We start from the raw sequence: 13788 nt of genomic DNA, 5'->3' as shown, positions 1-13788 counted from the left end.
TTTTCTCCCCCCGACTTTTTCTTAAACTCTACTTCCTATTCTACCTTTGCTGGTGTAGATTGTCTGTTAATACACTGCTGCCTAGAGCAATGTGTGCTCAATGCAGCCTGTACTTGATGTCAAACCAGCACAGACTCTGAAAGCCTTCTGACACCTGTACGTTTTCACACTCTGGGGCTTTCTCACTGTGGGAAGATTTTTTTTTTTTTCTCACAGGAACAAAGCTAAGGGACCTTTCCGGGAGAGACTAACTCAGGGCCTATATATGGATTTGAGAAGACTTAATGTACAGATGTCTTCCCCAAGTTATTTAAGGTTGAGGCTTTGCCATAACCAAGCTTTAATCTGATACTCTGTTGCGTCATTGCGTGTGTTAATGCTACCATGACCAGTTGACATTAATGATGACAGTGACTGTAATATTTAGCTGAAAAATGTTGTTAGTCGACGCATAATTTTAACAAATGACTTGTTAAAATTTTCAATAGACCCATTATGTGTTAAAGTTACAAAAAACATTCAAATATGCTTATGAACTCATTCGCTTTAAGGGGCAGTGGAATAACATTGAATTTCCTCAGTATTACGTGCTCTACATTAGCATTATGATCGTGTCCTGCTTAACGATATTGTGGACACCACCCCGGTCCCTGTTTCTTTAACGCGACCTATATTTAGTCTTGGCTGGATGTTCTTGAGGTCAGTCCTAATATTCTAAACCAGCATGCAGTCAACTCTGTTAACAAAAGCTGCTCAGTTTGAATATCGATAAAGAACAGTCAACAGATGGTGGTGAATATTGGCTAATTGTATAATTACTATGCTTTCCTCCAGTGTACACTAGGGGGCACTAGACTTGTAACTTCCAGGTTTAGTGCCCCTCAAGGCCACTGGCAACACTGCACTGTTGCAAAATTAATCAGTCTCCCCTCATCTTTTGGAATCTGATAGCAGACCACTTTGGACCAGCAGACAGAAAAGTCATGCAGTTACTTGTAATTTGTTTTAATGCTTGGGATGAAAACAATACATTTCATTTATTAATGTATTCTAGTATCTGGACGGAATACACGCTCTGGGCTCTATTAATTACTATCAAATTCAAATATACTTTATTGATCCCAAATGGAAATTAAATGTTGCTGTAACTCCTATTGATCCGAATTCTTCAAAGAGTTATTGTAGATGGTGATGATTGTTGGCAAGAAAGATCTCTGGTCCAGTCACTGTTTTCTCAAGACAGTCTCATGAAGAGGATGGTCATGGTTGTCCATAATTTTACTGGTTTTATAAAGAACCCTTCTTTTGCATTATCATCTCCTGATGATCCTAAAGCAGAGATGCTTTGTTAAAGGAGCAAAAAGCGAAATTTCACCACAAGGTGTGCTGTAGAGTAAGATAAGGCCCTCTCTACCTTCTCTCCATCCACACGAAACACAATCGTGTTATCGGTCGTTTTGTTCTAATGTTCTGGCCGCTGTGTCTCTATTCTAAAATCACCACTGGTTTTACAATTTTACATAATGGACATTAGAAATTTTAATGCAGGGTGACAACCACTTCACTCTTGTCCTGATCAGCCACAGTTCTGATCACAGATTTAGTATGGATGGGCACAAAGGCCATTAGGGAGACTAACTCCTGATGTTGAGCTGTAGCTATACAGAGAAAAAGGCCTGAATCTTCATTGATCAAAGCCGGACGCTAAATCAACGGATGTAGGCGTGAATAATGTACAAACAGCACCTTCTAGTCTGGACTTTAGCTCTGTTCCCTCACCCAAAAGCTGAACCATGCCAGATCTCTTTGGCTTCATAGCAATGATGCAATTATTTATTTTTTTGCATAAATTTTTAACAATATTTGTTTTGCTTCCGAAAAGCAAAAGGCAGAACAGGCAGGTGCCACGGCAACGCTGTAAGACAGATGTTTCTGTCCTGGAGAGCGCGCTTTGTGTCCCCAATCACTTTGCGTGAGTGCAAGGCTACGAGCTCTCCCTGCTGCTGCGGCGTCTGTTTGAAACATCCACACAGCGTCCTGATTGATGTGAACATGAAGGCGTCATTTGGTCGGAGCGTCTCTTGCTGCAGCCTTGTATCAAACAGGAATCTGTTTCTCCTCGTTTCATGAAAGCAGCGCACGTCTCCCAGCCTGACACTACAGGCTATCAGGCTTTCTCACACCAGGCTGGTCACTGTGCTCCCAGACCCCATTATTCTAATCTAATTCTTCTAATTATTCATGCAAAATAAAGAGCTGTATGACTTTGTTGTATTTGGGGTAAAGTCTTAATCGGGTTAAAATAGAGCCGTTCTGTTATAATAATGCAGACCTAAGAGCTTCTGTAAGAAGAAGTGAGCCGACTTTTAACATCATTGCATTTAGATCACAGAAACTCAGGTTAGAAAGTAGCAATCCAGTAGCAGAAACAGGATAATAATACCTGCTGTTTAAGTCACAGATGTTGTCCCCCCCACTTTATGTTGGAATCCTGTAGTTGTGAACCTTGGAACTAAGGAAATGCTTTCTAACGTAAATGTGACAAATTGAAGGGGAATGGATAAAAAGAAAAGTAACTGCCTTTTGATGTCAATCCTAATGGCTAGTTTAAGAATAATCTCAATTTTTTTTTTTATTCTCAGATAAAAAAATGCGTGAAAGTCCACCAGTTGGCAATACTAGTACATAGGGCTCGGAAATATGTTGAAATTTTAAAATTATCCATTGAAAAAAAAAGAGATATAAGACAAGACTATATTGTTTACATCCAGATGGTCTATGTTGCGTTAGAATGATACTTTTATGTATTCCAGTAGGTCGAAGTTGAAGGGTTACAGCTGGTTGTTAAAAAATGTGCCTGTGAGCCATTTGGGATAAAGCTGGGATTCATACATGCCTTTTTATAATTACTTTATAAAAATAAAAACATATTGTGATAAATACCGTATATCGGCATTCAACCTAAAAATACTAATACCATTTTTCATTTGTCTCACCCAGCCCTACTAGTACATCTAAAAAATAAAGTGTAATTTTTTTTGCCAGTCTATTCAGAAAGTGAAACGGTAATTTATTTAGAGATGCCTAACAAATGGAGTAAAATATTTCAAGCTTTAATTTCTTGTACTTCTGAAGATTTTGGCCAACAGGTAAAGAAAACTTAAAATTCAGTGTCTCAGAACATTAGAATAACACATCAGACCAATCATAAAAGGATGTTCTAAGCACAAATGTCAGGCTTCTGAGAAGTATTTGTCCATTTCTATGCCCTCATTACTTGGTTGGTCCTCCTCTTGCATGAATTCCTGCATCAATGCTCCGTGGCATAGAGACGATCAGCCTGTGGCACTGTGAAGGTTTAATGGAAGCCCCTCTGATAGCTGCCTTCAGGTCATCTGCCTTCTTGGGTCTGATGTCTCTCATCTTCCTCCTGTCAACAGTCCATAGAGATTTTCCTATGCGGTTCAGGTCAGGGGACGTTGTTAGCTAGTCAAGCACATGAACTTTGAACCAGCTTGTGGTACCTTTGGCAGAGTGGGCGGGGTCAAGTCCTGCTGGAAAATAAAATCAGCATCTCCATACAGCTTGTCTGCAGAGGAAGCATGAAGAGCTCTAGGATTTTCTGGTGGAATTCTGCACTGACTGTGGACTTCAGAAAACATAGTGGACCAGAACCAGCAGATGACATGGCACCTCAAACCATCACTGACTGAGGAAACCTCACACTGGACTTCAAGCAACGTGGATTGTGTACCTCTCCACTGTGGCTTCAGACTCTGGGACCTTGATTTCTAAATGTAATGCAGAATTTACTTTCTTCTGGGAACAGGGCAACAGTCCATTTGCTTTTCTCTTTAGCTCTGGTTTAAAAGTGGGTAGACACGAGGAACGTGACATTGGTGGCTCTTGATGCTCCAACTCCAGGCTCAGTCCACTAATTATGAAGTGATTTTCTCTGTTGCCTGTGCATCTTTTCCTACCACACTTCTTCTTTCCCCTTACTTCTATGTTTTTATGCTTGGATACAGAACTGTGCGAACAACCAGCTTCTTCAGCAATGGCCTTTATGACTTCCCCTTCTTTTGAAAGGTGTCTATGTCCGTCTTCTGGACATCTGACCAGTCAACAGTCTTCTCCATGATTGTGTCGCCTGCTGATCCAGAGTGAGAGACCATTTAGAAGCTCAGGAAACCTTTGCAGGAGTTTGAGTTAAATAGCTGATTAGGGTGCGACACACTATTCTAATTTTCTGAGACACTAAATTTCAGATTTTCATTATCTGCAAGCCATAATATTCAAAATTCCAAGAAACTAAAGCTTGGAATATATCACGATGTGTAATAATTCTGCATAAGCTTCACTTTCTGAGATGACTGGCAAAAGATAATTCACTTTTACGCAATATTAAAATCTTTTGAGATGTTCTAGTATTATCTGAAAGTTCAACTTCTGCATTGCGTCTTTATGCCATTCTAATTTTATTCTTCAACACAACTATGTTATCTTCAAAACCATCCATTACAGTAGTCACTGATGGACATTATTTACTGTAGGTACCTGCATACTCCTTCAAGCTGTAGATTGCCACTTAAATTGCAACTCGTCGTTGACGTATGTAAGCCAATGAGTTGTTGGCTCTGACTGGTGATCGGCAGGCTAAATACAAAAAAAAACTGATTTATTTATTTATGCATTTATTGTTCTTTAAAACGTCAAAATCTGTTTTTTTTGGTCAGTGAACTCGTCAACAAAAATCAGATAAATGTTCCAGATAAACAATACTTCTTTTATCTTCTGCTTGCAAATCTGCTGCTTTCTAAAAAGAAAAAAGAAACGTGTAATGTTTGCATGGTAGCAGGAATACAGTAATTGAACTACCATTGCTGAATATCTGGATGACTAAACTAACTGATTCTTACAGGATTGCTTGAAGAACCCCTTCCACACCCACCCCCACACCATCAAAATTCTCCATTGTTTTTGAGGTTTCATATCTTGGCAACTTCAAATAAACAAGAAGTATAAAAAACACATTCTTGGCTTATAGAATTTACTGGCACGACACTTAAACTACACTATGTTACCAAATATTGCTTCCAAGCCGTCTGCTGCGAGTGCAGCATTGCACGCATTGATACCGAGACGCCGGATGCAAATCAATTCATTATGCGGCTCACTGTAGGCCCCACTGTCCTTCATGGATGGTTTAGACGAGTCTTTGCTCCGGGGCACCTGATTGAAATGACTGCATCGCCTCCTCAGAGAGCCGCGAAGCACTGCAGAAGCCTGCTGATCACTCATTCATTTACGCCAGCAGAAGGGAAACATCCAAGTTATGTAGGACGGTGGGTCATGAGGACCAGGACTGAGAATCACTGTTTTAGGAAATCTAGGTCCTTATATTAAAAGGGACATTTTCAACAGGCTGACAGCGTTTCCAGCTTCACCTTGTTCCACAACGGAGAAGCTTAAAAGAATAAAGATGAGTAGCTTTGCCGTTCCGCCTTCCTGTTATCTGCTGAAGGTGCTGCTCTCCCTCACTTCCTTACAGCGTGAGTAGAGACACGTCATGGAAGATGGTTCCCCTATAAATAACTTCTTACATTTCTTTAATTCATCTCACCTAATTATGAAAAACGGGCTTCTTTCCTCTGTAACAAGAAGAGTCTGGCTGTCATAATGACTCACTGATGCTTGGTGTGGTTAGTTCACTGACTGGGAAAGATTTTACTCATTGGCAGATCCCAGTCATCAGCTGATTTTATTGTTTTTCACAAACGACTGCATAGACGGTTGCTGTAGTAAGTTATACTATTGATCAGTCATTTATAATACCTTGTACTTGCAGACATGATCAGTGATGTTTTCCTATTGGCTTAGAGGTTGAACTTTCTGAACCGTTTTCTCAGCTGAGACCACATGGATCTCAGCAGGTCTTCGGTTCCTGCTACATTTCCTGTGTGGGTCATTTAAGAGCAAACATGTACGTTTATGTTTTAATGACCTTCCGAGTTACTTTCAACATTCCTAAACGACTGCAGTTCTGAAGTGTTTGTTTTAGGGAAACACTTTTGCACACGGATACAGATTAGAAATGAAGTCGAGCCATTATTATGGATTATTACAAGATACCGATTAAGTTAATCTAAAGTTGATTGATCTTATTGATCAATTATTGCTTAATCGATAAGCGGCAATTTTCTTAAAACCCGGGGCTTTCTTGTATCAAGAGGGTCTTTCCATAACATGAAGGGCTAGATTATTTTGTTTACTGATTTAAGAAAGAGGCACAGAATTATATTTTGAGTTTAATGTACTAGTTGTATTAAATACTGACTGACTAAACAAAAAGGCTTTCTCACACATTAAACTTAGACATAGTTATAAAACATAATAAAACAGAAACCTATTAGGTTACTGAATACAATCAAATGAGCTGGATAGAATAACGTGTGAAAGATTTCCAGTCCTTACCAAAGCCGTCACCATAAACCATCTTGGCTTCATGTCGTTTTCTATCATGTTTGTTTTTGAGCAACGCCCTCCGCCTTTCTATCATAACATCCTCGCCTTCCTAGCACATCAGTAAGTTTTGGTTGAGTGGTTGATGCTGCTCCTCCATGCAGCACAGCTGAATTGGAGCTTTAACTTAAGGAGCTTGTTGAGTGTTTCTGCCTTTTTGTTTTCAACTATAAACACGTTTTGCATCCTTGTCACTAAACGGTGTAAAATAATCCGGTCTCCGTTTGGACCTCTTCACGTTCCTGTTCCATCATGCCTCCGCCATGATCATTTCTCTTACTTCTGTGGTCTGAGTCCACTTAAAGGTGCATAGTGCAAGTTTTGAAGTTAAATATTATTTATCTTTTTCCCATGCATGCCCTGTAAAATAAGGTTCTCCTCTATTTACCGCAGTTGCCTCTAGGCTCCATTAGTCAGTTCATGAGAGAGTTAGATGAATCCTTTGCATCGTTAGTATTAAGTCATATCTAAGATGAAGACTTTACAATGTTTCACTGGCTATGTTTACATGCACAAAATTTCACTATCGAATTGAAATGTATTTGGATTAAAAAACAAAATAATCAGATTTTACCATTTTATACGGGCACACAATCAATTAACCCGATCATAATGTGCATTTGCACCTGGCTTTATTCGGAATAGAACCACTCTGACATTCCCAGTTCTTGAATTTCTCTAACAAAACATAGAAGAAGAATTTCTCTCTTTGCTGAACAACAAAACATTTTATACAAAACAGTATTATATGAATTAATTGGTCTTCCTAGCACCTAGGCTGGCCATGCACAAGGTTATGTTTGAAACGTTACTGAATAAATAACAATTTTTAGCTGTTTTAATATTTCGAATAGAAATGTTGTATCGCTAGCCTGACAGTTTTGCTCACATGCACACTCAGGATTATCAATCAGTAAAAACCACGGCTCTCATTCGGAATACAATTTCATTCTGATTGAACTTAATCCGACCAAATTTGGCTTGTTTACGTGACACATTTTTATTCCGATCGATTAAAAGGATGCTAATGCTACACTAGTTCTTGTATAAATCACAAAAGATTGAGCTGACTGAGCAGCCAAGTGAGCGGCTGTTGTTTTTTTTTTCACATGCTTACCTTTGTCTAAACTCGTTAGAATTGTAAATATGTGTCCATTGTATTGGTCCTTGTTCTTTTATATTTGTTTCGTGATTGAATAAATGGGTGGGAGAGGGCCCCAAAGCAGGGATAACAATTGTGAGAGATGCAGACTTGCAGTGGATGGCCATTTTGTTTCTTTTTTTTTTAGATGAGAACATTTTTAGAGGATGAAGATGAGCTTTCAGCGCAGCTTAGGTTTGTAACAAACAAGGTCTAGGCTTGAAACATGCAGCTCTGAAGCCACAGATTATTAAAAGAAGTTACATGAGGTCAAGAGCAGATGGGAGAAACCACAGCTGGTCGACTAAACTATCTTATTTGTGTCTTTTTAAAAGCAAGTGAAATTAGTATTCTTAGCTGAACACAAAAGTTGTCATGAGTTCATCCCTACTTAACATGATGAATGACGCCAAATCTCCTCGCTGATCTTCCACCGTTTATCAGCGCTCACTGTTGGAATCCACCAAACGTTTAAGGGAGACTCAGAGCTGCTCTTTCCTCTGTGACCTTTGAGGAAGAGCACAGCGCCTTGGTCCTGCTGACACCTCTGCCGTGTTTGTTTTTCATTACTGGAGTACGGCCTCATGGGACAGAGCAATGTCAACAGCCCGGGGCTCGCGTCGCCACATGGAAGCTCAGCCTAATGTTTCACTGTCACCGCAGCAGTGCCAGCCTCCTCCTCGGGTTCATCTGTGCTTGTCCTCTTTCCTGGAGCCGACGTTGCTTCGGATTAGTGAGGTTCAGGTTCGGCTTTCCCAGGAGGGAGTCAAAGGTGCTTTTCTTTTTTCATAATGATCTGAAGGAGAAGTGGTAAATTTCTGCAGCGGTTAGTTGGGCAGTTTATGCCATTTGCTCTCATTGAGCATGTCCACTACAGAAAATGGCAAATACAGTTTTCAACAAATAAATATATGACGACATTGAAAAAGGGAACTAAAAGTAAGATTTTCAGGAAATTAGGGTATTTTTTTTCCATGATTTGAGTAGGTAAATAAGACTATTTGCCAAAAGAATAAGATTTTTGCACTTGAAATGAGATGGAGATGAATTTTTTCTATTTCAAGTGCAGGATATCTAATTATATTATTTTAGGGGTAAAAATACTCATTCCATTGGCAAAAAGTCTTATTTACCTGCTCAAATCAAGGGAAATACCCTAATTTCACAATAATTTGACTTACTTTTAGTTTCCTTTTTGCGGTGTTGATGCATATTTTTCACACGAAATATTTCTTTGCAGTCGTTGCAGACCGCAATTAATTTCCCGCAGGGCCAGAAATCATACTGAGAACTAGGGCTGGACAATATAGAAAAAAAGCATATTGATAAAATAGAAATCATATTGAACAATATTGATAATTATCAACGAATTCAAAATATTTTAACTGCAGCTCTGGCCATTTTATACTGTTGCTTAGCAACCTATTAATAGATAGAGAACACACAAACACTGAAATCAAACCCAACCCTTTATTCAACCAACTTTTTTACCAAAACTACAAGTTTTTAAAAAGAAAAGGAAAGCATGCTCTCTAAACTCTTTAAAGGGGGCGGAGCTTAGTTCCTGGGTCTGTGTTTGTGATTGGTTGGGAGGACGTAATTACTGTAATATTAACCTACATGATAGGCTGGAATACAAAAGGATGTAAAACTGTTATTCTATTTAACTTTTTATTGATCTTTTTTTTTTCTATCATCTATATACGTCTGACGATCGATATACATTGGTATTGAATTATCGTCCAGCCCTACTGAGAACTAATCTTAAAAGCTGTTTTTTGCATCGACTTCAATAAAGTTTATTCCTGCATGCACTCTCTCTCTCTCCCTCTTAGCCAAATCAAACAGGTAGCAGTCGGGACTCATCTACCTTTTTTCCTTTCTCCTGCAGGGAGGAGGAGGAGAGCCTACGCAACAAGATCCGCGCCGACCACGAGCGAGCGCTGCAGGAGGCCAAAGAGAAGCTGCGCAAGTCTCGTAAGGAGCTCAAGGCGGAGATTCAGACAGAAAAGGCTAAAGTTATCGAGGACCTGAAGAAGAAGGAAGCGGGGCCTAAACCGTTACCGCCCGTCCCCATGCCCAAGGTGGTCGGCGTCAGCGACGGGGAACCGGCCGAGGCCGACGTCAAAGAAAGGCGGGATAAGATCAGAGAGGTAAGAGTATCTCTGTGCAGCCCTTTAGAGATTTACTGCATGGGGGGGCTTGATTCAACTCACTGGATCCCAGCACAACACCTCCTGCTGGTGATGGTGAACAGGGTATGCAGTGTCATGCAGAAGCGTTAGTGAACGTGATCACATTTGGTCTCTAACAGCTTTTTTCACCTGGAGACCAGAATTTTCTCCAGTTTTAGTTTTCTTTGCAAAGAAGCTTAAGCTCCGTCAGATCAGATGGAAAACATCTATGGACATCAGTCTTCAGCTTTTGCCACAGATTTCAGAATAGGACTTTGACTAGGCCGTTCTAGCCCATGAATATGCTTTGATCTATTCTAAACCATCTCATTGTAGCTTTGGCTGCTTGTTTCAGGTCGTCCTGCTGGAAGGTGGACCTCTCTACTAGTTTAACCATTTGTGGCCTCTAAGATATTTAGTGTTTCCCATTATGTCTACCTTGTTCCCTCATGACTTCTGACAACCTGTAAATAGGACTTCTTGGGCCTTAATTTATGTTGTGACAGAACTCTGAGATGTTCAAAGGAGGTGTTAGGATATTGGTTTACAACCTAACTCTGCTTTACTTCCCACGCCCTTCCCACTGACCTCTGCTGTGTTCCTTGGTCTTCACAATGGCGTTTGTTCACTAATGTTCTCTGACAAACTCACTTAAGCCTTTAGAGAATAGCTGGATTTATGATGAGATCATTTACACACAGTCTTTATTAATTAGGACTTCTGAAGTGAACAGGCTGTGCTGGATTTTATTTACGGGTATTGTGGGTAAAGGGTGCTGAACAAAAAAGCAGGCCACACTTCTCAGATTTGATCCTGACTTAGATGCTGACATCCCATCCTCCGCTGTAGCACCCGTTCTGGAATGGACGAGCATGAACTAATGTTGCTGTAATGTACGTGTGGTGCAGTTGAACTGGGAGGCGTGGCCCTCAGAGCCAGAGGGCATCTGTGACTGTATGCTTGAATACTTTGTGTCGCCTGCTGCCTGTCTCAGAGCCAGCTCCTATTGAAGGCCGCAGCGGGCCAGACAGACAGTGCATGTGCAGAATGCAGATGGTGCTATCTGGTGCCGTTCTCTTCAGACACCATGCCAGCCCCAGCGTATCTCCCCCCACCCTCTCTGCAAGTTTCCTCGCATAATTGCCTCATATCGTGTCTCATGAAACAGCACTTGGAGTCAGAGCACTCGGCGTGCAGAGGAGCAGGCCCGGTCTCTCCGAGCTGCCTTTGTCTCTAAAAGCCTCTTTTGTTCCTTCTCATAATTGCCATGCAGAGAGAATGCCATACACCCCCAAATGAGCAAGAACGAGGCAGCTGTATGGGCAACAGCGCAGCACAATCCCCCTTTCCTGATTGCCTCTCAAATCCAAGGAGAAAACCTCATAACACTGCAGAATAGTCTGTGTGAGCGGAATACAGGAGCTTTGCAGCTTTTTATTCCCTCCTCGCAGGCTGCTGCCTGGCTCGCATTTTGATGCCGTCAAGTTTAGAGGGGGTGTTTCAGAATCCATGATCTTGCCAATGTTGCACGTAGCATGGAGCTGTGCCCCGACAACGTTTTTGCTCACTTCTTATGGAGTAACTCTGATTTTGTTCGACATTTTGTTCTCTGCAGACAATTTAATGGGCATCCATGAGTTTAAGGAGATGAAAGCCGTTTAGTCTTTAGGGTAGGGTTAGTTGTCTGGTGGTCTCAAAGCAGCACTCATGTTTTTAAGAGGATTGATCTTGTGATCTGGCTGCAAAGAAGAGGTTTTGTATCTGGGCAATAAAACAATGGCAATAAATACCTCGGGATAATTTCTCCTCGACCGACGTACGCGAGAGGGTCGACGTGTTGCTCCGTGCTGGACCAATCACACGGCTGTAATAGAGCCACGCAAAGTTAGGTTGATGTTTGGACAAAGTCGGGGAATACCACCAGTCTGTTAAACAGCTGAACCTAAGGCTGGGCGATATGGACCAAAAATAATATCCCCATAATTTCAGGCTGAATGTCGATATGTCATATTTATCTAGATATGTTTTACTTTTCATAAACTAATTATAAAAAGGCATCTCTAAATCAAAGCTTTATCCCAAATGTCTCACAGGCAGAGTTTTAAACAAACAGCTGTTGATAAATATGAGAAACGGCTAAAATATAACCTGCCAGAATACATAAAAGTATAATTATAGCACAACATAGACTGGATATAAATTATATAGTCTCAGCTAATTTCTCTTTTAAAAAAAATCTCTATATTTTAAAAATCTCTATATATTGCCCAGCCCTACCTGAACCAGTGCGCAGAATGTGAAACTTTACAATCCCACACTTGCTCTCATCTTATATTATCTCAGCTGATATTCTCGTAGAAAAGTATTCTTGAATTCAATATTAAGTACAATATTGTTGATTTAGATGTAAGACGTGCTACAAGGTGAGGTGCATTAAATTTATATCACCCAGCCTTACGTCAGTGGGTATTGGTTAGATTTTGGTAATTATTAGCACTGTTTGGTTTTTCTTATTTGACTCTTGGGAAGATGTTTTTTTTTTTTTTTTTTTTTTTTTTTTTTGGTCCATGCTAGTGCTAGCTGTAAAGGGTCAGGTCTTGTCTATCTGATTATGCAGCAGTTTGGACATTAGTCATGTTCACCCGAGTTCTCCTGCTCATGAATGCTCCGTCTGCTATAGAAATGGTGCTTTTATGCCTTTTAAATCATATTTCATTGACCATTCAGGAGGAAACAACCCACTTCATTTCATACTTTCAGCGAGTCAAAGCTCTGCTGTCTTGTGCTGTTTCCTGTGTGACCGAGAAGTTTCTGCCTGAGAATAGGAAGAGCTTGTTTTTTCTTTTTTTGGGGTGGGGGGATTAAACAATGATGGGAAAATTTTAATTATTGATGCTACCAGGCTTGTTATTAAGCTGTCGCGTTATATAATATTAGAATATCGTTGGCTGTTAAAATTAGCGGGGCTTTGCAATTTGCTGTGGCTGTGTTACATTTGAGCGTAACTGGGAATTTTCTAAAACAGGATTTTACTAGATACTCTGAACTGGGGTTGAAAGCTGGAGCAGTTGATGTTGGTTCTGATGCAGAGATACAGAGTGGATTGCAGTCTGTTGCATATATGGGCCAGCAGCACAGATGGAGACTCCTGTTAACGACCAAACGAGCATCAGATCTGGTCCATGAACAATGAAACAAGGAGGCGTTGTTTGAGGAATCTCCATGTGTGTTACTTCACCCAGACGATAAGCTGTGCCTATACTTTCCCTGAGAAATGCATGTGACCAGGATGCTCTACAGCTAGAAGACAAGCTGGCAGAGGCGTTTTAGTACCTTTTTTTTGGGATGATGCTGAGAAACCTTTGAGAATCTGTTGGATGTGTTGAGCAAATGAGCTCCATCCACAGACACCCCACCCCACACGTTAAAGGACCTGAACAACCAGCCGCTAACATCTCGGTGCCACATCCCACTGCAGACCTTCAGGAGAGTGCTGGAGTCCATGCCTCGGTGGGTCTGTGCTGTTTTGGCAGCAAACGGAGGCCCACGCCTGTTAGGCTGGCAAACATCATGTGATGCCTGATCGGTTCAGGTGCTGCACTGAGAGACCCAATGGCTCCAGTAGCTCATAGTTTATTGCAGTTATTGTGGTAGTTTGTGGGCACCTCCACTTTAAAATCCACCTGAACATCAGCCATCGCAGGTTGCTTCTTGATAAGACGTTTTTATGGCAGCAAACCCTTCGCACGGCTCTTTAGAGCAGATGTGTTACAGTGAATCTGACAGAAAACAGAGTTTACCGCCTTTGGTTTCATCTGCCCTTTTATTCTTCAGGTCTTTCAGGTCAATTTAGTGAACATCTGATGGGTTGGAAAACACCGATTGCAGGTTCACCAACAAAAACGACCATCTGAAAGCGCCGCTTGTCTGACGTATTCCTCATAAGGGAAT

At 40.9% G+C, this 13788-nt stretch overlaps 1 protein-coding gene across 1 annotated transcript in view; it reads left to right on the top strand.

Moving 5' to 3' along the window:
- The window catches only part of man1a2 (mannosidase, alpha, class 1A, member 2), a 131261-nt gene that overhangs the window by 21225 nt on the left and 96248 nt on the right, over nt 1-13788 (top strand). Inside the window, exon 3 of the mRNA XM_012852461.3 lies at nt 9555-9816. Within this exon, the coding sequence (XP_012707915.1) occupies nt 9555-9816 (262 nt within the window). The remainder of the gene's footprint in view (nt 1-9554; nt 9817-13788) is intronic.

The sequence above is a fragment of the Fundulus heteroclitus genome, chromosome 7, assembly GCF_011125445.2.
Source record: "Fundulus heteroclitus isolate FHET01 chromosome 7, MU-UCD_Fhet_4.1, whole genome shotgun sequence".
Classification (NCBI taxonomy): domain Eukaryota; kingdom Metazoa; phylum Chordata; class Actinopteri; order Cyprinodontiformes; family Fundulidae; genus Fundulus; species Fundulus heteroclitus.
The sequence above is the reverse complement of the archived record's forward strand: the minus strand, read 5'-3'. Positions and strand labels throughout refer to the sequence as shown.